This window comes from Colletotrichum destructivum, chromosome 7, assembly GCF_034447905.1.
Source record: "Colletotrichum destructivum chromosome 7, complete sequence".
Lineage (NCBI taxonomy): Eukaryota > Fungi > Ascomycota > Sordariomycetes > Glomerellales > Glomerellaceae > Colletotrichum > Colletotrichum destructivum.
Window position 1 is genome coordinate 1,266,024 of NC_085902.1, and position 23,495 is coordinate 1,289,518.

At 53.3% G+C, this 23,495-nt stretch overlaps 9 protein-coding genes across 9 annotated transcripts; 3 read left to right on the forward strand and 6 right to left on the reverse strand.

Annotated features, from left to right (window-relative positions):
• Positions 1-1,597: 1,597 nt before the first annotated feature.
• CDEST_10938 (Putative cytochrome P450) lies at positions 1,598-3,716 on the forward strand (the record flags this gene model as incomplete). The annotated part of the gene is made up of 3 exons (XM_062927094.1): positions 1,598-1,863; positions 1,922-2,704; positions 2,766-3,716. 3 exons carry the CDS (start codon positions 1,598-1,600, stop codon positions 3,529-3,531), a joined length of 1,815 nt encoding a protein of 604 aa, XP_062783145.1. The 3' UTR covers positions 3,532-3,716.
• CDEST_10939 (Putative inosine/uridine-preferring nucleoside hydrolase domain, ribonucleoside hydrolase) lies at positions 3,567-4,979 on the reverse strand. The gene is made up of 2 exons (XM_062927095.1): positions 4,715-4,979; positions 3,567-4,646 (listed from the first exon to the last, which is right to left on the reverse strand). Exons 1-2 carry the CDS (start codon positions 4,822-4,824, stop codon positions 3,746-3,748), a joined length of 1,011 nt encoding a protein of 336 aa, XP_062783146.1. The 5' UTR covers positions 4,825-4,979; the 3' UTR covers positions 3,567-3,745.
• A 441-nt stretch (positions 4,980-5,420) lies between these two features.
• Positions 5,421-6,322, reverse strand: CDEST_10940 (Putative class I glutamine amidotransferase). Its single transcript, XM_062927096.1, has one exon. It carries the CDS (start codon positions 6,266-6,268, stop codon positions 5,549-5,551), a length of 720 nt encoding a protein of 239 aa, XP_062783147.1. The 5' UTR covers positions 6,269-6,322; the 3' UTR covers positions 5,421-5,548.
• Positions 6,323-6,896: 574 nt separating this feature from the next.
• Positions 6,897-9,057, reverse strand: CDEST_10941 (Putative catalase core domain, catalase, mono-functional, hem-containing, Catalase superfamily; the record flags this gene model as incomplete). Its single annotated transcript, XM_062927097.1, has 4 exons — positions 8,698-9,057; positions 7,899-8,638; positions 7,543-7,830; positions 6,897-7,475 (listed from the first exon to the last, which is right to left on the reverse strand). The coding sequence occupies exons 1-4, from the start codon at positions 8,726-8,728 to the stop codon at positions 6,897-6,899; spliced, it is 1,638 nt and encodes a 545-aa protein (XP_062783148.1). The 5' UTR covers positions 8,729-9,057.
• Positions 9,058-9,958: 901 nt separating this feature from the next.
• On the forward strand, positions 9,959-11,899 carry CDEST_10942 (Putative glucose-methanol-choline oxidoreductase, FAD/NAD(P)-binding domain superfamily; the record flags this gene model as incomplete). The annotated part of the gene is made up of 4 exons (XM_062927098.1): positions 9,959-10,007; positions 10,065-11,209; positions 11,272-11,608; positions 11,691-11,899. 4 exons carry the CDS (start codon positions 9,959-9,961, stop codon positions 11,897-11,899), a joined length of 1,740 nt encoding a protein of 579 aa, XP_062783149.1.
• A 542-nt stretch (positions 11,900-12,441) lies between these two features.
• On the reverse strand, positions 12,442-14,328 carry CDEST_10943 (Putative major facilitator superfamily, MFS transporter superfamily). Its single transcript, XM_062927099.1, has 6 exons — positions 14,023-14,328; positions 13,854-13,951; positions 13,669-13,800; positions 13,488-13,612; positions 13,031-13,429; positions 12,442-12,967 (listed from the first exon to the last, which is right to left on the reverse strand). Exons 1-6 carry the CDS (start codon positions 14,216-14,218, stop codon positions 12,547-12,549), a joined length of 1,371 nt encoding a protein of 456 aa, XP_062783150.1. The 5' UTR covers positions 14,219-14,328; the 3' UTR covers positions 12,442-12,546.
• Positions 14,329-15,762: 1,434 nt separating this feature from the next.
• On the reverse strand, positions 15,763-15,912 carry CDEST_10944 (uncharacterized protein; the record flags this gene model as incomplete). Its single annotated transcript, XM_062927100.1, has 1 exon — positions 15,763-15,912. One exon carries the CDS (start codon positions 15,910-15,912, stop codon positions 15,763-15,765), a length of 150 nt encoding a protein of 49 aa, XP_062783151.1.
• Positions 15,913-18,557: 2,645 nt separating this feature from the next.
• Positions 18,558-19,332, forward strand: CDEST_10945 (uncharacterized protein; the record flags this gene model as incomplete). Its single annotated transcript, XM_062927101.1, has 3 exons — positions 18,558-18,728; positions 18,835-19,055; positions 19,128-19,332. The coding sequence occupies 3 exons, from the start codon at positions 18,558-18,560 to the stop codon at positions 19,330-19,332; spliced, it is 597 nt and encodes a 198-aa protein (XP_062783152.1).
• A 1,544-nt stretch (positions 19,333-20,876) lies between these two features.
• Positions 20,877-22,816, reverse strand: CDEST_10946 (Putative MFS transporter superfamily; the record flags this gene model as incomplete). Its single annotated transcript, XM_062927102.1, has 3 exons — positions 20,877-22,016; positions 22,077-22,460; positions 22,541-22,816. The coding sequence occupies 3 exons, from the start codon at positions 22,814-22,816 to the stop codon at positions 20,877-20,879; spliced, it is 1,800 nt and encodes a 599-aa protein (XP_062783153.1).
• Positions 22,817-23,495: the final 679 nt, after the last annotated feature.

A 23,495-nucleotide genomic window follows, 5' to 3' on the forward strand; every position in this document is an offset into this window, starting at 1 on the left:
TCTTGATGTCGGCGAAAATAGGAACAGCTTGAAGATCAACTTCTTACCTCTTCTAGCTTCGCTCATGGATCAGATGCCTGAGATTCCCGAATCTAAAGGTCGTAGTGAACGCTTGCCGAAGGTTGTGGTCAAAAAGAGCGTCAAAGTCGGAAAAGAGGAAGACAAAAGGCAGGCTGGGGGGTTCTCAATCACACAAGGGGTGTGGAATTAGGGAAGACCATGGGATACTTAAGCTTAAGACTCATCGCAGGCAAGCAAGCACCCTGCGTAAGATAAGTCTGTCAGTAAGCAGGCCGGCAACTAACATCATGAGTTGGACATGCCATCTCGTCTTGTTCTGCTCCTACATCCCATACACCATTGCCCTGTTTTCCTTCCAAGGCCTATCAATACCCACCATAGAGGGACCGAGATAGACACATTATCAGGCCTGCCAGGCGGGAACACCAAGAACAACAAAAGCATCACAAAAACAGATGAAAAGGCAAGACGGAGGCGAACAACAGGACCTAGACCCTCTTCGGCCCGCGAATTCCACGAGACTCGAGGCGCCCACCCCCGTTGTCTCAATGCCTGACCGCAGCATGCACTAAACTCTTCATCCGGACCCGCTTGTTGCGCGTAGCAAACATTCAAGGATAAATGTTTGCTTAACTTGAGATCGCCACAGCCCGAATTCGAGTTACGCGGGCGGAACGCGGTTTCTCCGACGGCCGCCCTTTGTTCCGATGTGAGCCAAGTCTTCCAAACACAGGATGCAACTGGTTGGCTTTTACACCCTCTCCCCTGCGACTGTCATTTCCATGGTGCATCAACTGCGTGAACAATCACAGCGCGTTTCCATGGGACTATGGATCATTCACCTGCGGCGAAGTCGTCCGTTGCTCCAATCAACCCCCCAGCCGACCAGGTTGTATCTTCCAACAGCAAAAAAAAGAGACTCCCAACCACACCAACCCAGCACCCGACAGTGGTGAAAGCCGAGAAAGTTCCATAAGTCCGGTTCGAATCCTTGCGTGTAACTCCAAGTTTATCTTGTGACAAGACACCAAGGCCATCAACCTCAATCCGCCATGTGATGAGCTGCTCAAGGCGTCTCATCAAGGCACACGCTGCAGTATCGCGATCCCGGCGCCAACAGCGGAACCCAATCGCATCAAGGTCAGGCCACCGCTTCCGCACCCACTCTATCTCGGATTGGCCGGGCATTGTGCCGTCCAATACCCCCCATGTTTGCTGAAGACTGTTGAGCAGCAGGCCCTGCGGCCTACCTGCTCTATACGGCAACGGCCATTCTGCAGCAACAGCAGCCAAGTCTACATCACCAACACGCATTGTGTGATGGATTGCATAACCAAGAAATACCATTTGGGGGCCTGTCACCCTTGACCAGCTGTCGGATAACGCCTCTCCATAAAGATTGAAGGCACGTCACGCAAGAATCGGTCGATCTAGCATGTTCTCTTTTTCCATGTGATAATGGAGCTTGAAAATGGGTGTTCCTGTTGATAAAAAGCATCCCGAGCCCGAGCTATTCCCTGTTGGCCGTTTTAGTGTTGTTCTATTCAGCAAGTAGCAACTGACAACAATCTTGGATATGGACGTGTTCACTTTGCCTTCTACTGCTTTCAGTCCCGGCGAATTCTTTTACCAGAGCTTCACAACATGCACCATCGCCCTTGCGGTCTTGATTTCTCCTTTCCTGCTCACTTACGTCTTCACTTATACTCGTTTCGTTTTACAAAACCAGAAACAAAACGGCACCAGTACTCGCTCATCACTCGTTCCTCCATACTTCGTTCCTGGACTGGGACATGCCTACTCCATCCTTTTCAACGCCGAGAACTTCCTCCGTTCTCTACAGTAAAAGCAATCCCGTCACCAAATTTCAGTGAGAGCACCTTGCTAACGCCATACGCAGGGCAAAAGCCAAGCATGCGGTACTCTCGCTCTCTGTGCCCCTGGGTTCGCTCTGCTATGTTCTCCCTGGCGAAGGAGTGCGGCTACTCTTCAAGGCGCCCCGAGATCTCGTACCGGTCCCGGGAATATTCGACGCCTTGACAGTCTTCTTTGGGCTGACGCCGTCTGATTACCATGTGTTCAACCATGATCACATCTCGTCTTTTGAGGCAAACAAGGGGAAAGAACACTCGACATCCCACCCAGACGAATCAAGACGAATCATGGAACATCAGCGAAAGGACTTCGCCACCTTCTTGAACGGAGAGAATCTGAGGCTCGTAATGGATAGGTTCTCGTGCAATCTCCGGCAACAGTTCTGGCCCCGTCATCCTCCTCACCCAAGCTCGGAATTTGTGGATGTCCCGGATCTATACAGGTTTGTGCGCGACTCCCTTTTCAAAGCTGAGGTCGAGGCACTTTACGGCAAACGCATCTTCGCCGTCTGCCCCTCGTTCTGCGAAGACTTCTGGGCGTTTTACGACGCGTTCCCTGTGGTCTCGCGCGGTAGTCCTCGCTGGCTCTACCCCGCGGAGTACCACTCCAGGGACCTCATGCTTCGTAATTTGGACACCTGGAGGAGGTGGTGCAACGCCAACTCCCACCAGGACGACGAGGAGCCGGGCCATGCAGAGTCCAACCCGATCTGGGGCACGCGTTACGTGAAGAACATGGTGAGGCGATATGAGGGCCTGGGATTTTCGGATCCCGGGGTTTCGAGTCTGCTGCTTGGTTTTCTATTTGTGTAAGCTTTGCATGAATACCAACTCTTAATACTCACTCCTTGGCTTACACTGGCACCGCAGAACGACAGCAAACACGATACCAGCAGCGGCCTGGATGATTCTTCACACCCTCCTTGACCAATCTCTCGTGAGCCGACTGAGGAAAGAGTTGTCGGTCGATTCCGAGACCACAGAACTCCAAATCGACTACACGGCGCTGTCATCGGCCCCGCTGCTGAACTCGGTTTACCGCGAGACTCTCCGTCTACATGTTGCCGGGACCATTGGCCGCAAGGCCGTGGGCGCCGGAGTCCGCCTCCACGGGGACTCATTGTTGCCTCTTCAATCCGGAGCCACAGGCATGTCGGCAAACTGGCTCGGGGGGTTAGATGAATCTGTCTGGAACACCGGCCGCATCATCGAAGGGGTCGCCGAGCACTCGCTCGAGTCATTCTGGGCGGAGCGGTTCTTAGAATACCCAGACGACCCTGCGAGTGGTCCACTACTGAAACCTCAGTCATTATACACCGCCGCGAACAGAAGTTCCACGCAAGAGAAACCCGTTCGAGACGACTCCAAAGCTAAGTTGTCAAACCCGGCGGCCCTTCGGGGCCATTTTTTCCCATTTGGAGGAGGCACATGGCGGTGTCCAGGAGAGACATTGGCTAAGAACACTATTCTGGTCTCGGTTTTCCTGCTCCTGAGAGAATTGGATGTTGAGATTTGCGATCCTGTGAGTGCGGCCAGAGCCAACTCGCGTCATCGGGCCATGCCGTTTGGAACACATGCTTTTGATAGACCAGTGCCTGTTCGGTATCGAAAGAGGCGTTGGCAGTCTCATTGTTAGACAATCAACACCGAGCCGCGTTTTATTGTTATCCAGCGAGACACGGAATCAGAACCGACTACCGCAGCCTCTTGTATGTTATTTTATTATAAATCTGATTTTTGCCTCTTGAATCTGGACTCTTGAACTGGGACAACCTGGCGTTACAACTTCCCCTACGTTGAGTGGCTGCCGATATGAGTGACAAAGCAAGATATAATGCCGGCATAGCTCTTTATGCGTTAGTCGTATTGGCAAAAAGCAACGCCCCTTCCAGGTAAAGCTTGTCGAGAGCCGCCGAGGCCGTGACATTGTCCACTTTCAGGTTCAACCAGAACTGGTTGGTGACATTCCTGTCAAAGATCCACTCGTTTGAGCCATTCGCAAAGACAAAGTTGCGGCCGTACTCGTTGCCGTACTCGAAAAGGTCCCCAACGCCCTGCATGGCATACAGAACCGTGAGAGGATCCCACGACTGCCGGGGTCGGTAGAAGTTGTAGTAGATGTAGGCCTGGCGGACCGGATCCGACAGCGGGCCCTCGGCAAGGAGCCTGCCGCCGGACAGCAAATCGCCGCCGACCTCGGTGCCGCAGAAGACGATGCGGCCCTGCCAGTTATTGACGACGTGCGCCGTGCGCAGCGGGTTGTCCCCGAAGAAGTTGAACTCCCTGCCCGAGGGGTACCCGCCGCCCATGACGACCAGCTCCGCGACCTTGCTCGCGACGAGCGCGGGGCCGGCGAGGTCCGAGTGCGAGTCGGCCGTGGAGTTGAGCAGGCCCGAGAGGTTCTCGAAGAAGCCGATCGAGACGATGGTGACGGGCCCGTCCGCCTCGGCGAGGAGCTTGCGGTACAGCGAGACGGCGTCCCATGCCTCCTCTGCCGCCCCAAACGGGAGGGAGCCCCCGGAGAAGTGATACGATATCTTGCTCGCATACTCTCCCAGATCGTACGCGAACGTGTCGAGGAAGCCCTCGTCGGTCAACGGCCGGCGCGTCCCTATGGGGACCGCGGGCAGGCCGTAGTGCGCGAGGATAGCCGACGTTGCGGTCACGGAGTAGGTCGAAGGATAGTTGACGTTGACACCGAGCAAGTTCACGTCGGGGGACGTCGCGGCAAGGAGCAGCGCGGCGGTGTCACTAAAAGCCCATCCAAGGTCAGGAATGTAATAATTCTTTTGGGGGGGGGTTGAAAGGTTCAGACTGACTCGCAATCACTGAAGATGTCGGTGTCGATGATGATATTCTTGCGGGCTGCTGCAACGCATCGGGCCACGAGAGCAGCAAAAACGACTCTGGTGATTCTTGCGGACATCATTATGATCAACAACCTCAAGCCGGCTGTTCGAAATGGATGTTGAAGACGTAGGGAGTGAACGTCAGTGACACCGGAACCGGTCTTGCGGTCTTTATTGAAGATAAAAAAGTGACTGATCGGCTCCTATCTCTTCCCCTGGACTGGCTTCCAGCGGTGAACCCAGGTAAATCTGAGCCTAAACTCAGCTGCCGAGCTCCACCGGTCTCCTAACATCGGAGTTGAGCACTGAGAATTATGTAGTCTCAAGGATCCCCCTGCACTGATGTGCTGTGACAAGATAAGCATGCCCCTTCGGAATTCAAGCAGTGGTTCATCCAATACATCTCTCAGTTTTGATTCAACTGAGCTTGATTTTAACATCAGCTATTTTGTGCTCGGCTTAGAGACCTCGGGTTTCTTTTCTTACTTTATCCAGATTCACCTTCGTTACCCGACTGCGGTACACTCACCAATGTCGATTTCCTTGATTTCAAGGCCGATTTGGTATGACTACTGAGCAGGTTCTAAACCAGTCTGATAATATTAATTGGAAAACATAAACCGTGCCGTTGCTAGATGTGAAGAGAAGTACCCATCGCTGCAACGTAGTTCAAAATGTCAAATCTTGTGGACTAGGTATGCACTTTTCTATCATCTGGAAGTAATATGACTGGAGCTGTATTGATGCCCATGCAGAGTTCATGAAGAACACAGGTCGGCCAGCCGTAAACCCTTTCCCAGGAGCTCAGTAAGAGTCGTACGACGGGAAGACGTGGGTCGAAATTTGATTTCCTTCGGAGTCGTATCTCTTTGGGATGACGTTGAGCAAGCCACGGGAATCTCTGGGTTCGTAGTCCAGGCCCATGGTCGCCAACGTGAGAACTCCCACCCCATACGTTTCCTTGAACCATTGAGCCGTCATGTCCATGCCCGCGACGGCCCCTGCTGCCGTCCAGATATTTCCATCGACAACCCACTTGGTCTCGTCAGTCCACCGGACCTTCGGAAAGCGCTTCTTGATCCATGCCAGCTCCGCGTGATTGACAGTAGCCTCACGGCCGTCGAGAACCCCGGCAGTGGCCGCCACGAAAGCCCCGGTACAGTTGGTGAAGAGAGTCTTGCCAGCCTCGACATGCTGACGGATGTATTCCGCGTACTTGGGGTGCAACTCGAAGGTTGCCGGGTTGGGCCCGCCGAGGAGGAGGATGTCAATTTCCGGGGCGTTGTCGACTGTCGCCGTTGGCACGATGGAGACGCCAGCGGTTAACTCCACGGGGTCCAGACTGACTCCAATGTGATGGAATTCAATCTCTGGTGCTGAGGCGACGACCTCGTCGCTCACGGGGTGGTACTCCCTGAGAGCTTTGGCGAAGAGTTTACTGCCAGAACTGAGAACATCCAACGGGCCTACAACGTCGATGGTTTGATATCCATAGGCCAGCGAACCGATGCGAATGGTAGACATGATTGATATGAAGTGTTGATAGAATTGAGGGTCTGGAAACGGAAATGACAGGAATGCTGGTTGCGATGTGATCTGGTCGGAAGATAAACATCGGCCTAAAGAGGAGAGTTATACTTATACTTATACTTTATAACGAAAGTCAATCCCCACAAGCTCATAGAGTCGTTCAAGTCATTGCAGCGACAATGGCTTAGCTCGGAACGTGTCGCCGCCATCTGTCACAAGTTCCGAAGTTGCCCGGAGGTTGGAAGATCCGCGATGGGCTCCAGCTACTAGCAGCCGTTTGTGCGCGACATTCCCGGCACTACGGCCTACAAGGAAATGGTCTTCGCACGGAAAACGGGGACATTTGACGAACGTGCATAAAAACTTGGCGAGATGAGCCACAGGTAAGCTCCGACGCAGCCCGGCAATGAGTCTATTTTACAGTCCGTCCAACGGTCCGGCTCTCCCTACCGGACCTCCATCATAATTGAGTGCCTCGTTGTTCCATGGGACGATTTGTTGATGTAAACGTTTCCGGCATTGTGCTAAACTACAGAAATGACGCCCGACTTTGACCTAGAGATCTCATCCACGCAGCTTGGCTCCGAGAACCGCGGCACGAATTCTCTCCCCGAGGTCCTGATCAACTCTGGCGAACATTACTGGCAGAACCCATGATTAGTAGACTTTTCTTCTTTGCAATCAGTCCGTCGGGGCACTCACCGAAAGCTTTCTCGTGTACCGCTGCAGCTGCACCACCCATGTGTTGGGCGACGTTGTGCACCAGCGCCTCTTGTTCTCCCGGCTGCTGGCCAAGGACTTCCCAAAAGGCTCGAGCCTGCGCAAAGTCGTCGTCGACAACTTCCGAGGTGAAACCGCATACGCGTCCCACCCAGTCCTCGTGGCCGCCAATTGCATAGCCGCTCGCACCATGACTACCGACGTAGTTGACCGGCTTCAAGTCAGATCGCACGTAGTTCGGGTCGGCTCCGTAGTTGTCGCCAAAGGTCATGAAGCCGTCTCGCTGATAGGGGCAGTAGACGGGGGATACCGCCCGATTGCAGGGGAGCTGCTGATAGTTGACTCCGAGTCGGTAGCGGGCGGCGTCGTTGTAAGCGAACATGCGGGCCTGGAGCATGGGGTCTGCAGAGGGCGCGAATCCACGGACCATGTTGGACGGGGAGAAAGCAGCCTGCTCAATATCGGCAAAGTAGTTCGAAGGCTTCAAACAACTATTAGCTGATTGATCTCTGAGCATTTCATGTTTTGGACTGATAGTCAAAGCTCACGTTCTTGTTTAGTGTGAGCTTGCCCACAGGGATGAGAGGGTAGTCGGAGTGCGGCCAGACTTTGGTCATGTCAAAGATGTTCCAGCGATATTTCTCAGCATCCTGGGGCTCCATGATCTGAAAGAACACTGTCCACGAAGGGAAGTCGCCCGCTTCGATAGCCCCGTATAGGTCAGCGGTATGGTAGTCTGGGTTCTCGCCGGCAAGCCTGACTGCCTCGTCTTGCGACAAGTTTTGGACGCCCTGGTTTGTTTTGATGTGAATCTTCACATAGTGAAATGTGCCGTCCTGGTAGCAGTCAATGATTGCCCAAAAGATGACGGTTTGGCACATAGAACAATCGCACGATTACTTACGTCTTTCGTAAGCTTATACGTATGTCCACTGTAAGAGTTCAGGTGTCTGATACTCTTGGGGGTGCCTCGGCCACTAAAGAGATGCATAAGGGCATGGATACCCTCCTGGTTGTTGTTATGGAAACTAGAATGGTCAGCATGAAGATCAACAACGACATCAGGTTCACCTACTCCCAAAACTAGTTTACGGTCAGCAATTGTGCCCAACGCTCGTCTGAGGGATGAACATACCATAGTTGCATCTGTCACGTTTGTGCGAGGGTTCCTTTTATGCGAACGGTTGAGAGACGGGAACTTGATTGGGTCACGGACGAAGAACACAGGCTGTCTAATCAGTTTCACCTCCAGGAGACTGATGAAGGGTTGGCAACTTACGATGTCGTTGAAGACCCAGTCCTGGTTGCCCTCTTCCGTGAATATCTTCATGCCCCAACCCCGAACGTCACGCACGGTGTCGGCGCTTCCTCGCTCGGGTCCGACGGTTGACACCCGGAGGAGGACCTTTGACTTCGTCCCAAGGCCACTGAGGAATTTGGCGGAGGTGTACTGAGATACATCATGGGTAACCTCAAACTCGCCAAAGGCCCCGGCAGCTCGGGCGTGGACAACACGTTCCGGGATGCGCTCGCGGCTGAAGTGCGCCAGAGTCTCGATCAGCTGCGTGTCTTGCAGCAGCATCAGACCCTTGATTGAGTTGCCGCCAAAGTGCTGAGCGGTTGTCGGATCTGCGTAGGGAACGCCTGGACTAAGGTGAGCAAGCAAAAAAGAGACCAAGGTTGGTAGGGAGAAACTTTCATACCCTCGGCGAGTGTGTAAGTGGGAGCGGTCATTGTTCCGGCTTGCTCAGCTCAACTAGAATCGTGGGAGATTGTGAATGAATGATGGCGATTAAAGACGATAAAGTTAGTGGGCCTTTTGACTTCTTCGAAACGATAACGTGTAGTATGACCATTTATGTGATCTCGTCTTTGCCAAAGAATTCAACACCTTATATACATTGACTGAGGAGGATATCTCGACTGGCCTGGGTGAGGTCATTTCCAAGTTTGTAAGGTTCTCAGCCTGTGGCTTGTGGATCAGTAACGGGCTCGTTCATGCGTCAGTCAGCGTGTCTTACTGCCGCACTGCCGCACTGCCGCGCTGCCGTACTGCCATACTGCCGTGCTGTCGGGGCCAAAATAAATTCGGCATTCTCAGTTTTATCGGAATAGCTACATTCATTGACACGAGCCGTGAAATACCTGCTGCTTTGAGATCCGCAAGATTGGCAGGCTCCGCAAGCTGCCAGAACGACATGTGCTCCGAGCAGGCGGCATTCGGCATGATACGACACAGAGAAGCGTGGGCTTCGAGATCGTAATCAACATAATACTGCATCGGCGCTTGGTGCACTGAGTGCGAATTGAGTACTTCGCCGAGCTTATGGTGAAAGAAGCCGAGACAGCGAACTACGCCCGAGAGCGGATCCGACCTAGTCGGAGCCGACAGCCGGACCCGTCGCGCGTCGGCCCGGGTGCGTCGTCTTAGGCGGAAAACCTCACTAATGGATAGTGCCAGTCTGACGATTTGCCGAGCCAGAGTCTGTGTCATCAAATCCATGTGGAATTTATTGGGATGGATGCGGAGTTCCGCCGGGACATGTCATCAATCGGCGGCGTCCTATGAATTCGCGATGCAACGAAGCCACTTCCGGCGGATGACTTTGTCTCAAGCGAAGCCCGAGATCAAGGTGCTGACGTTGGCCAATTACGAATGGCGTATATTGATGATTGCGGGAACTCATGAGGCTGACACTGTAAATACACCCTTGCCTAATCGGCACTTCGGGACGGTGTGTCATCGGCATCATCAGCAACATGAAGATTGACGGCATTGCCGAAGCTTTCGCGGACGATTCCAGGGACAGCTCGAGGCTTGGTTAAAGTCAAAGTACAAAAGAAACCAAAGTTCGCAACGATGAGACCCTATCCCAAGACATCAAATCCTTACCAGTAACATCAACATCTTTCACACGACACTTCCCTACAACCCTAAATCTAATTCCTCCAACCTCATCCAATATGACTACCATCGATAGCACCAAGGACTTCGACTTCATAGTCATTGGCGGTACGACGGCTCATCAAGTAGATCTTTGAATGAATCAACTTGCTAACAACATTCTAGGTGGCACGGCCGGCTGCGTTGTCGCTGGACGCCTGGCCGAGAACCCCAATGTGAACATCCTCATCATCGAGGCCGGCGTCAGCAACCCGAAGGACAACGAAGCCATCACGACGCCCGCCCGAGCTTTCGAACTTAGAGGCAGCAAATGGGACTGGGGGTACAAGACGACCATGATCGACCGCCCCGAATATACTCGCATCGAGAAGCCCAACACCCGCGGCAAGGTTCTAGGCGGCAGCAGCTGTCTCAACTACTACACTTGGATCCGCGGCAGCGCGGCCACCTTTGATGACTGGGCTCCCTTCGGTGGAGATGAGTGGACATGGGCTGGCTGCAAAGAGTATTTCGACAAGCCAGCCACTTTCCACGACGACCAGAGCCTCTTCCCCAAGCACTTGCAGCACATCGGCACTTCGGGGCCCATCCATGTATCCCCTGCCGAGCTTGTCGCTGAGGCCGCTCCCTTCCGTGAAGCTCTAAAGAAGGCCTGGGTCAGCAAGGGTGAGAAGCTGAACGATGAGATCTACGACGGTGAGATGCATGGCCTGGCCACCGCCGTGAGCTCCATCTATAAGGGCACCCGGTCCTCCAGCTGGCTCTTCCTCGAAGGCAAGAAGAACGTGACTGTTCTGGGCCAGACCAACTCCAGGCGACTCATCATTGAAGACGGCCAGGCCGTCGGTGTTGAGGTCATCGGACCTAATGGCGAAGACCTCACTTTCCGGGCCAAGTACGAGGTTATCGTGTCCTCGGGCGTCTACGAATCACCCAAGCTCCTGATGCTTTCCGGTATTGGCCCCAAGGAACACCTCGATTCTTTTGGAATTGAGACGATCGTCGACTCGCCTCACGTTGGTCAGAACCTTCTTGACCACCCTATCATGCCCCACGTCTTCAAGCTTAAGGACGGCTATGGTCTCGACCAACACCTCCTACGTGCCGGTCCCGAGAGAGATGGCGCAGTGTCATCTTACCGCTGGAAGCACAAGGGCCCGTTGAGCAGTGGGCTTCTTGAGCTAGTTGGTCTGCCTCGTGTCGACGACCGCCTCAAGAACTGTCCAGAGTATATCGAGTATCTCGAGCGGAATGGAGGAGTCGACCCCTTCGGCCCTGGCGGCCAGCCTCATTTTGAGATCGACTTTGTCGTAGGTGTATCCCCACCAGAATGTTATCCCTGACTCCTGATGCTGACACAACATCCCTCCAGCCCATGTTCTGCGATGCGTTCCAGTGGCATATTCCCACCCCACCTCAGGGTGACTACTTCACCGTCATCGTCGACCTGCTTCGCCCCCTTTCTCAAAACGGCACCGTCACGCTGAACTCGACCGACCCCCTTGAGCAGGCGAAGATCAACATCAACTTCTTCTCCAACGATCTCGACCTCATCGCCATGCGCGAGGGCGTTCGCTTCGTTGACGACATCGTAATGAACGGAGAGGGCATGAAAGACATCATCGAGAGCGACTACCCGTGGCCCATGCCCCGCAACTCGGATGAAGCCATGATCAAGATGATCCTGGAGCGCTCGCAGACCGGCTTCCGTAAGTTTTTCTTGCCACCAACCTCTCGCATTGTTTCCTAAATCTCTTGAAAACATGACACTGATACTTGCGCAATTTTCAGACCCCTGCGGTACCACCCGTATGTCTCAGAACATCGGACAGGGCGTCGTTGACGGCAAGCTCCGTGTCCATGGCGTGGACAGACTCCGAGTTGTCGATGCTTCCGTCATCCCGGTCATCCCCGATTGCCGTATCCAGAACGCTGTCTACATGGTTGCCGAGAAGACCTCGGACATGATTAAGGCTACTTACCCAGAGCTGTACAACTAGGACAGATTGCCACCCCCCTTTAGCTCGTGGGGTTTATCGACTTTCACCCCGATGAGTAAACTATATAGATTGTGCTGCATTTAGACATAATTACCGAATAGACTTGACTTGATTCTTAAATCTCTCCTTAGACGCCGGAGACTTGGTGCTCACTATAGTTGACACAAAAGTAAAACTCTGCGTTTATCCTGGAACAAGTCAACATCAAGCAAATTAGCGGCTTTAGTTAAATTCCAAAGAAATTCCACATAAGAGAACGCAATGATGTTTACATTTGGGGTTGCCTGAATGTATGTGTCTTTTAATTTATGGAGTGAAGTTTCTTGAGAAGGGATCCTCACAAAGGACGCCAGCGATTTCTCTGCATGTTGAATTATCTGTCGAGGGACTGGTGGGATGAGAGCTCTGCCCATTTCCACCATATGTTTCTCATAACTTCTTAAATTACCAGAAAGACTAAGACGATCACAGATGCTGTTTAAAATGCGCGAACGGGTATTTTAAAATTTTAAAAAGAGCGGTTGTAACACTGAATGTACCCCATTGGTGGGAGATGAATCTTTTGACCATGATGTTGACTGGAGCAATATCACATCTAGGTCAAATACTCGAAGACCTTGAATATGTATCAAGGTACTATGCTTTTCCTACATTCCTTTCCGCCTTCGTAACAACCCAAAAGCTCCTAAAGTTGCCGCCGTCATCGTGGTTCCAACAAGAATGATGAACGCTCGCCACTTTCCAGAGCCGTATCCTGGCTGCACTCCAATGTGATCGCTTCGTTCCAACACAGCGGCGGCTATGTAACCCGAAACAACACCGATCACACCTCTCGTGAACAGCAAAATCCCAGAGACAAACGTCTCCTCAGCTATGCGACTGGGATCGTCCACAACGACAGCAGCCATGTGACTGCGTAGGACCATGAAACTGAAGGCAAATGCACCAAACAGAATGGAAGCAATGACCATGTTCCAGTAGAGCTTACCCAGACCCCAGATCACTAGGACCGCAAAACTGCTAACTAGAGTGCTGAGCAGCATGGGTATCAACGGACCGATCGCATCCCTATACGGACATGCTGTTAATACACTGGTTGTCATATGAGAAAAGCCACGAAAGGAGGCTTACGTGAGGGCTCCAAGTGATATTTGACCAACAATTCCAGACAGAGAGAGGAACGTCACCAACAAGGCCCCCTTTTCGGGGGACACTCCCAAGTCGCTTGCGTAGCTGGGTAGATAGTTGGCTGGAAGATTGTTCGCCAGACTCTGCAGAGTCATCGAGAAGACGAAGAGCCAGAAAACTGGACGTTTGAACAGTCTTCGCAGAGAAGCCGGCTTTTGAGCTGCGGTTGTTGCCATCTCCTCCTGATGTGTACGCCGAGGGCGGACACACATGATACCAAGAGAGATGACGATGGCAGTGAATACAGCCCACCCGATGAGAGTTGTGCGAGGTCCGAAACGCTTCAGGAGAATGGAGAAAATGGGCGATAGGCCAGCCGCCGCGATATTTGGGGCACCGAAACTACGGATCGAGATCAGCCTTACGCTTCTTTCGGCCGCCAGTTTGCTATGTGTCTCACAAGATGCCGTTGGCGATACCACGCCTCTTGGAAAACCACTCGTCCACAAATGTCAAGCAGGGCGCAAAAAGCAGCCCACTTGATAGGCCATACATGAGACCTTGAGTCATGATGACTTGCACTGCCTATAATGATTTAAGCATGGTTTTCTTTTCTTTTGACGGCCAGAGAGGATACACACCGAAGTAGAGAAAGCAGCGCCAAGAGAAGACGCCACTACCAGAACCATACCACTCCACATCATGTAGAATCGGTATCGAGGGTCTGTGCCAATGATTCTGAGTAGGAAAGGGGGTAAAGTTTGCAAGAGACCCTTTGACTGATAAGTTCTCAGGCATCGGTACAGAAGCTCTATGTGTCACTCACAACTACGAGGAGACCAGTGGATGCGACTAGCTGGTTTCCTTGAAGGGGGGGCGTTTTGAAATAGTACTCTCGAAAAACCCCTTGGGTAGCACCAAAGCCTGGTTACGAAGACGGGGGGTTCAGCGAAATGGTTCAAAAGAACTGGCATTTAGAAAACACGCTGGCTCACCCCAAGTGGCCATGGCGATGGCTGAAACAGCCACCAGGCTCGTCCAAGCAGCCCTGCCATGGTCCTGAGGAGGGAGTTCTCGGCCAGATTCATAGCCCCCGTCTTCGGACAGTGGAAGATGTCCAATGACCGACGCCACGTTTGCCGTCTTACTGTTGGGATCCAGGTCTGTCTGCCTCTTTCCAATCGACATCATGGCCACTGTTGAAGAGGGTTCGAAGCTTTTTAAACAATGGTGTGCAGAGAATCAGAAAAATGGTCTGAAAGGTAGAAAGGCCAAGTACAAATGGCGAGCAAGAAGCCAAGACAAAGGTGAAACTTTGAGAAGACATTCAAACGGATGCCACATTTCCCTCTTTTCCACCATTCAATGCAAGCCTATGCCCGTTGTGGAAGTGCTGGAAAGACTCATCAGTGCGAAGGATGCGTCTAGCCCAAGGTATCATGCATAACCGAATGCCCCAAAGCAGTTGCTAAGCCCGGCGCGATCCGAGACGCTGGCTCTGCTGCCTAGAAATCATGATTGCCCTACCAGTACAGAGTAAGACTTGAAGCTGCTAAGCCCGATGTGACCCGGGAAAATAGCCGAACAAGCGGCCCATCCAGTAGTACTACAGGGGGTTGTGTTATTGAGCACTCATCGGCAGCGGAAGTCGGTGTGTGATTTCATGATCGGGTCTCGGTCGTCAGCGGTTATGGTCAGTTCTAGCGAGACAGGTTGGCCGGGGTCCCAGCCACGTCCAGCAAAAGTACCAATATGACTGGGCTTTTCACAGAAGTCAGAATTGTGCTCACCACCTGCCTAACTACGTCTGGTGGTTCAATATCCATGAACGGCCAAGAGAGACGACCTCGTCTAGAATGGCCATCATTGAAGATATCCACCTAGCAATTCCTGTGACAAGAAAAACGATGCAACTCATTTAAAATCTTTATATTGGCGACCTCATCGAACTTTTGTCCTCATGGTCGCCCTTGGGACATACGAGGGAGATGGGTCTACGTCACCACTTCAAGCTAGACGCAGGTTTCCATTCCTGCTTTTCGACAATGTCGCCGCCCTCCTAGACTACCTCTTTTCATTCACAAGCTATGTCGTAGACTTTTCCAGCTAAAGTCAGAGGGTGTGACCTGTAATAACTCTGAAACGAGGCTTGTGGACTATAAAGGGGCGAGAAGCCCACAAAATGGTCTAAGAGCACTGTGAGGAACGTCAAAAGCATTGTGTTTTGCTTGAGGGTGTGACTCTCCCATCGGTTGCGGACCTCGCTACCTGCCCCAAGACGAAATTCTGCAGTCCTCGTCCTCGCCGTTGCCCATGGTGAATATGTAACAGTCTGTGCTGAGGCTGGTTCGCAAATGATTTCGATTTCACGCAATCCTCCCAGCACAACGCAAGCGGAGTTTAACTATCACACTCCAACTCTACACTGGATCAACTCCATCCTCATGCGGATTTGGTATCAAGAGCTTGCAAAGATTGTGGACCAGCAACGATGGGCAATCATGCGCATCGACCGATTTGCCACGTCCCCTCACGCACGGCAATCCCCATCCCAGCAATAAGATACATACCACCGATCCTTTAGGGTGCGAGGCTGTGTGGCTCTTGCGCCCTCAACTGAGGCCATAGTTCGAGAAAGCACGCAGTCCTCATCTTGAACCAGCCAAAGTAACGCTGCGGCATGCGATCTTTTTTTTTTTTTTTTTTTTGAATTATTTTTTTTGCATACCTATTGTTTACCACGTTCCCAGTGGGGGTCGAAAGTCGTAGTTGGCCTGGACGCACTTGATCCGGAAGTTTTCGGTGGCAGTATCGGCCAGGACCTCTTGGTCGGCGACGAAAGACATGATCTGCAGGGACGAGTCACCGCTCTGGAGAGCTTCCATTATGCGGACGTTGTCCGCGTCAGTTTGGCGCAGACGATCCAAGTTGGCACCCCTGGGTTCGAGATCGTCAGGGTTAGAGTAAACACGGAGGGTGAATCGACATCACGATCTTGGCGGCCCCAACTTGACGCTCATTTTCGTATCGCTTTTTGATCTGGATGCGTGTCTGAGTGCGGACGCCTTGACGAGGGTGTCCTAGGCCACATCGGACTCGATGCCGTCTTACGCGGCGCCACAGTTCTTCGTGTAGTAGAGAATTCAGTTCTCATTAAGCCCGCAAACGTCAACACCCGTCTTTTCAAGAAGAGTGGCGAGGAGCTCCAGAATCTCGGGGTCTCTGTCCATGGTTGAAGATGTTGCCACACGTGTTTTTGCCGCGGGCCGTTGGATCAGCTCATGGTTTGTACTGCCAAACATTGGTATTCAAATTTGCACGAAGACCAGACTATTCGGGTGGAGATGAGGAGACTGTTTTGAAGAAAGCTCTTGGTAATGATCAGCACTTGAGGTGTATGTTTTTCCTGGGGTTTTTTTTTGTTATGACCCCGTATATCTCAATAGGCTTTTGGGCAGAAAAGAGACAACTTGAGTGTTGCAGCAGCTGTTCGTGCGTACACACATTTAGCTCTCATATCTCCAAAAGTTGACGCCTTCTGCGGGCAAGTTTCATTAGGTATGGAAACCGCTATGGCGACGGCGTGCGTTGAACATGGTTTATACGAATGAACAAGAACGTCGCTCCTTACCTCCTCCATTCAACATTCAGGGCATAATTCATAGTGAGAATTCGGACGGGAAGGTGTTGGAATTGGCTGCCATAAGGGGATGTCCTGCCGATGACGGTGCTGAATAAATCCCGACAGTCGTTGAAAAGAGGATTTTCCTAACTGAAATACTGAACTCGGCCACTTGCGGAACCTTCAGTCATAAGTATGGCTCGCCACAATACACGACGAGCCAGTGACACGCTCCATAGATATATTTGCCTCTTTAAAACGACGAACACTGGTTAGCCGAGCCCGACCCGAACCCGAAACCACTCCAAGAGGAGAGCTCGCAATCGGGTAGTTGGGGCTGTATTTTGTTATTGATCTGCACGTCTTACAAGCCCCCAACAGTGGTTCAAACCTTATGTGAGAAGCTTCAATTAGACTGAAGACCGACCCAGAACATCAGATATCGAAGATGGCCTTAGTAACTCAGAGCTCAATCACACGACCCGTACTGTGCTCATGTATTAAATTGAAGGATCACATGCTCCCCTGGAGCGGAAACTGTAAAAGAATTCTGCGGGGAGTAAACTATTTGCACCTCGTTCCCCCCTCCCCAACTGCAGTATATCGTTCCGCCTCAAGTGTTTGGGGCCTTGAAGATTTATCAGGCACTTCCAACGCAGTTTGCCTAAACAGAAGAAAAAAAGTCCGCTCGCATCAGCCACGCGAAACCTTGAAATTGCCCCAAATACGAATCCAATGTTGCCAAAGTCAAAGAAAATGGCGTCTGACCAAGTAAAACGGGGGAAAAGTCCATCGGCCAAGGCGAATTGCTCCAATCAAAACCATGGGCTAAGCTTTTGAGTCCCTGGATTGCACGTTAGAAGAATCCGAAAGTCTGGAAGCAGCTCGGTGACGTGGCGCGGTTCGCATCCTGCACTGCCGGCGGCGTGGTGCCGTGATAACCGGGCTGTCCGGGGGGATCTTTCGTCACCCAAATCCAAATCCCATTCACCTACCTAAGCTAGTGCCTTCCTAGCACTGAATCCTAAATCTCGGGAGTATGGAGAATGGCATGCCGCGCAAATGAGCCAGGCCGTTTCGCAAAAATGATGGGCAATACGAGCAGGGGATTGCCGTCTACAAGGCAGCTCCACAATCCATTTCTGGGTCGTTGGTTTCCCATCTCTCGTAGGCACCCCGGCTCGAACTAGGAGCCAGGCTCAATCTTCCAAGTGACAATGTCATGAAGAGCATATACCCAGCGCCATATCAACTGGAGACCCTTCCCCGTCCCGTCCGCCGCCAAGAGAGTTCAATCATGATGATGACGACCAACGTTCCAGAGGTCCGCGTATTGTTCAGATGGCAGATGGCTCCAGCAGCACACGTGTGGGAACCCCTTGGCGGCAAATCCAGTGGCGGCTAGGCCGGCGTCCATGGGAGAAAACCTTAAACGCTTAATTGAACCCGCCGAAAACCGAGACCGACAGACATCTTAAGTGGGAGACTAAAGGAGGTCGACCCACACGACTAGGAAACCGAGACCGACGGGCTGATTGCACTGCCCAGCAAGCCCGTCGAGACTGACGCCAGCGCATGCTGTGCTCGCGTTGGGCGTTTTTGGTCCTTGCTCATACCTTGCTACGGATGAGCAGGAAAATCAGAAACCCATCATAGTGAGATATTTTGCGTGTTAGTCTGTGGTAGTTTGTAATTCGGAATTTCGTATAGAAACACAACTTGACCCGTCCCCTTTCTGTTGATGTCCCCAAGTCTAGATTTCAACTCAACCCATCTTAACTCCATCAAAGCATCCTTCCCGTGCCACGGCAGCAAAGCACAGCACCTCACACCTCTATACGACGAAACCCAAGAACCGAAAATCGCCACGGAAACACCGCCCCTTGAAAACCCTCGCCTAAGCCTGTCATGGATGCCAAACTCGCCAGAATGCCGTTGTTCGACAACCGCCACGTGTTCAAGGTGCAAATCCTCCAGATCATCGTCATCCACGTCGTCCTTGGCCTGTCCGGTGCCAACCTAATCCTCCGGTCCAAGGCCGGGCCGGTGACTCGGAACACGACTATGTCGTTGGCCATTGTAAGAAACCCGCGGAGTTCTGATCTGGGAGAGAGAAAGAGAGAGAGTGTGGACGTGTCCATGGCTCGGGTACCAGACAGCTAACGAGTCCGTTTCAAACACAAAGGGGGCCAAGTCGATGGTATTCCTCGCCTACGAGATAGGCACCCAGCACTTCTCCAAGCTCCGCAGGTTCTCCAGCCTGAAGACCAACATGATCCTCAACTGCCTCGAGCCCCTGTTCTGGGGCGCCGTCGCCTTCATGGGCATCCAGGGAAACATCCAGCGCTGCAACGGCATCACCTGCACCCTCGGCTGGGTCATTGCCGGATGTGGCATCTTTCTCAAGTATGCATCGTCTTCCCCTTTCCACTTCGAGTATTAGTGGGATAAATGCTAACCTGGACCCCGTTCTTGCAGCCTCCTCGCCGCCTACGTCGCCGTAGTATCGTACACCGACTTCCGCTTCATGAAGCGCACTGGCACAACCCGCGGCGTCTCGGTCGACCGCAACTACCCGCGGGCCGCGGAGGAGATCGCTTCGAATGGCTCAGTCGAGCAGCAGGAGACGGCATCGCCGGCGAGGAAGACGGAGCGCGTGCACAGGGAACAATGGACTCGCTGAGCGGAACCAAGCTCGCGGGATTCGACGGCCTAGATCATCTTGCTGGCCGATCCGGGGCTCTGTGTCTCGAAAAGATTTGTCTCATGGCTACAGGATGAATGGGGGATAACGGAATAAGGGGTGGGAAATGAGCCATGGCGTTATAAGACTTGAACGGCGCATCGTCGTGGGGCATGAATTCTCTCCTTTTTGTGTGAGAGCATAAACGTAATGTTAGTTTGAGTATGTTTTGCTTTGTATAGCCTACAATAGAAGTCACGATGGAAACGCGACATCTGCCATATTTGCCAGAGGAACTCATCGTCTATCGCATCTTGACGCAGACTGTCAACATCTCATGCCCGAGAGGGGTTACTCAACATCAGACCACAACTTCCACAACATGTTGTCGCCGAGCACAGAAAGAAGCCGTGACACGGAGTACTGTCCCAATGATGAACCAGAGTGTACAGCGACTTGCTTTGATCTCGGTGAGTATCTTCATTGGGAAGGACGGCCCGACTTGCCTCAACGCAACATGAACAAACGCTGTGTTCCATCAAGCCTTTATTTGCGCGGCTGATGCTCATCAAACGTCGTCGACGACCTCATTGCTCAGTAGCAATTTCAAAACATCTACCCCTTAACATTCCCCCCATTGGCATCCAAGAGAGGTTGACTCGATTGCTACTCCGGCCCTTCCATCAAGCAGCAAATCTTGCTCCGAGCACCTATGAGTCTCTTTCCACAACGCGGAAGATCAGACGACAGCGGCGCCCAGAACTCCGGATGATCAAACACCAGTCCACGCGCCCAATCGCAACTAATCGGCCATCATACGCACCCAAAATTCACTTTTCTAGAGGTTCTCGCCGATGCCATCTTTACCGCTTCCGGATTTGTACATGCGGTTGTCCATGCTCCCCTTCCTAACACAACCTCTTGGCCTCATATTCGGAATCATGAGTTGCATCGTCTGTTTCTCTGAGAAGTCTTTCCCACTTTCCGGCTCTTGTCTAACCGTCAAACGTCCACTTTCGTGAAACCACAAGATCGGGTGTCAGCTCCTCCGCGGCTGCTCTTGCTCTCTTGTAGTCCCGCTCCACATCCCGACCGGGACAACGCTGCCAGAAGCAACATTACGTATGAATCATCACGATCAAGGTGTGAGACGCAAAAAGCGACATTAGCATTCTCGATTACTCGCGTCTCCGAGTTGTCCTAAAAACTATATAGCTTGCGATGGTGTGCTTCTCCTATCGCCTCTGCATCTCTCCTCCCGCCACGACTTCAGCAACTATTCCCTACTAGCTTCCTTCGTCACAGCATATCATTCTAACCACTCGAATCGAGGTCCCAACCTCTCCAAAAGAACTGCCCACTGGCTCCTGGTATCTTGAACAAAAGAAACCTGTAGACAAATGCCCCTTGTGTTGAATCACCACCCGTCTCCCCTGGTCTCTTTCGCGGCCGTTTCGATCATTAACACCATGAGCCTCCTTGCCATCATCTTCACACATAACACCCCCTCATTATCCAACATCAAGTCCCCGAAGACACCACTCTCAGTCCGTATCAAAGAAACTCCCCGCCCTCCTCAACATACTCAGATCGACCAACCCCATCACCCGCCCGTCCAGTCCCCTCACGTAATCGTCGTAGAACCACCAGGCGCCGCACATGCCCGCCCCGACCAGGATCTGCGTGACCCCGAGTCCGACGACGATCGCTTTCAGCCCAGCCCACACGACGACGGTGTTCGGCAGCACCATGACAAACACCCCAGCGAGTAGATTCCGCCAGCAAGCCACGCCGGCATGCATGTCGGCCACGTTGCGCAGGCAGACGCCCATGTTGGACGACGTGAACTGCGTCGAGCGCCAGATGACGGGCCGAACCGCGCCGTCGAGCACCGCGACGCCCGCCGCCAGGAGGCCCAGCAGGAACGAGAGCAGCGGGAATGACAGGCGCGCCCCAACGCCGTCCATCTTGAAGGCGTCCGCCGTGCCGGATGCCCCGGACGCGGACATGACGGCGTGCGTCTCGAGGCCGAAGGCGAGGATGCCTGCGGCGGCGAGGGCCGTGCCGGCTGCCAGGATGCTGACGGTGTCGTAGGGCGTGTGATCAGCGGGCCGCTTACGGTAGAATCCGACCCCGCAGACGGTGACCACGGCGAAGACGAACGGTGCGGCCATGAGTGAGCCGATGGCGGACTCGTTGAGCATCCACGGCATGGGCGAGAAGAGAAGGGAGAGCGACTCGGTCAGGCCCCACAGCGCGCAGTACGGCATGAAGGTCACCACGACGAGAAGCAGCGTCGTCGGCGCGACAAAAGCGCGGGGCGCCTGCAAAAGAGTGGCAAGGTCTGGATCAACGGAGAACGATAATGGCTTCATGGTTCGGAGGTATGCCTTGACGTTCTCCACGGACGGCTTGCCGAGGGGCTTCGGATACCTCGACGTCCACGAGACGGAGGACGCCGGGGTCTGCGCCATGCTGAAGCTGAACCACCGTTCAAAGGATGTTTCGGGGGCGCCGAAGACGAGCAGCGGAACGGCGACAATCTGCAAGGCGTTGATGACCTCGAACTGGACGGTGAAGCGGGCCGCGTTGCGGGATGCGAGGCCGCCGAGGAGGGGCGCGCCCCAAGTGGTAGCGACAGAGAGGAGGTTGTACGCCGTGATGCGGACGTTCCGCTCATGTTCCTGGCTCATGTCAGCACCTCACGTCAAGTAATCGGGAGCCAGATGCGGGAGGAGACGTACAAAATAGGTGTCCTGGATCGAGCCGAGAACAAGGCTGTCGAACGCTCCCCAGCCCAGACCCTGGAAGACACGCGCTCCCATGCACTCCCCGAAACTGTTGCCCGCGCGCATGTTCCACATCGCGCCGATGAAGACCAACACCATCGAGACGAGGTAGACCGGCCTCTTGCCCCAGACCTTGGCCACCATGAGGCCCATGAGCCCCGTGAAGGCCGAGACGACGAGTGGCACGGCCGTCAGGGACGCGACGGCCGTGTACGAGGTATTGAATCTCACCGCGAGCACGCCGTTGACGCTCACGTACGCCGTCTTCATCCCCCCGATAAGCCCGACCGTCATCATGAGCGCAACATAGTTGAGCTCCTTCTTCCACTGTGGCCAGTTCTGCAATGAGGGGGGAAAGAGGCAAAGGTCAGCAAAGCCTCAGATGAAAGGGGGAGGGAGTTTGAACTAGCATCACCTACCAGGGGATCGTCGGGGTCGTCGGTCGGTTGGGGGCTCAGTTCCGTCTTGGAGTGTTTTCCCGTCCCGTACTTGATCCTGCGCGGGCTCATCGTCGTCGAGAAGGAAAGTCGCTTCGTCGAGCTCGTCATGGGTCGGTATCCATCGTCCTTGGGCGGCGTCGGCGGCGGCTTCGTCAGGGATATCCTCCTCGCCGTCTGTTCCGGCGCCGCGTGGCTCTCTTCTGGTTTGGCCACATCGACCTCGGCCTTTTCCACGTCCTTCTCCATGCTACTCATGATATTACCAACCCCGAATCGTCGATCGCTTCTTCGGAATCGTATAAAGGGAGCCCGGCTCCGGTAGTAATGAAAAAGACTGAACCAGCAGTGGGAGAAGTAGAAAAGAAAGTATGGAAAAGGTAAAGTTTGGAAGCCAGCTTGGCTCTTGGAGTATGAAAGAAGGAAAGAGGCTCTCAGCAGGAGTAGAGCGACAGCCAGAAAGCGAATGTGATTGTTGAATTTGGTATCAGATGGTCAAGGGTCACGTACAAGACTCCGCAACTGATACAACATGAAGATGCAAGGTAAAGAACGAAAAGTCGCATTCGACAATGGGCGGGCATCGACCAGGACGATATGTCAACCTGGGCCATATTAGATATAATGCGACCCGATGCGACCTCACGGGCCCTGGGCATGAGAGGCCCCCCTCCGACAGACCAGGCACCATGCACGCGGCGATGACCACGAGTTCAGCCCTGTTTTCGGCAGCATCATTGGACGAGAACATGGTTTACAGGGATGGCGAGCCCTGTCAAACCGGCCCCCCCGTCCGATGTATGCTTGGGCCACCGTCGGCCCAGGCGGGCGAGACACTGAAACGGTCCTGATGCTGGCACTGCCTCTTGACTGTCATAGGGGGGGGGGGGGCGTTGGCTATTCCTTCGTTATGCAGGCATCATCATACGGCTCTCGG

Excerpts from the sequence above, each read along its gene's own strand:
- CDEST_10939 (XM_062927095.1), bottom strand. The coding sequence starts at position 4,824 with ATGATGTCCGCAAGAATCACCAGAGTCGTTTTTGCTGCTCTCGTGGCC. Across the intron at positions 4,647-4,714 it reads GACATCTTCAGTGATTGCGA|TGACACCGCCGCGCTGCTCC; the intron begins GTCAGTCTGAAC and ends ATGGGCTTTTAG.
- CDEST_10940 (XM_062927096.1), bottom strand. The coding sequence starts at position 6,268 with ATGTCTACCATTCGCATCGGTTCGCTGGCCTATGGATATCAAACCATC.
- CDEST_10943 (XM_062927099.1), bottom strand. The coding sequence starts at position 14,218 with ATGATGTCGATTGGAAAGAGGCAGACAGACCTGGATCCCAACAGTAAG. Across the intron at positions 13,801-13,853 it reads CCACTGGTCTCCTCGTAGTT|GGTCTCTTGCAAACTTTACC; the intron begins GTGAGTGACACA and ends TATCAGTCAAAG. Across the intron at positions 13,613-13,668 it reads GCGCTGCTTTCTCTACTTCG|GCAGTGCAAGTCATCATGAC; the intron begins GTGTGTATCCTC and ends AAATCATTATAG.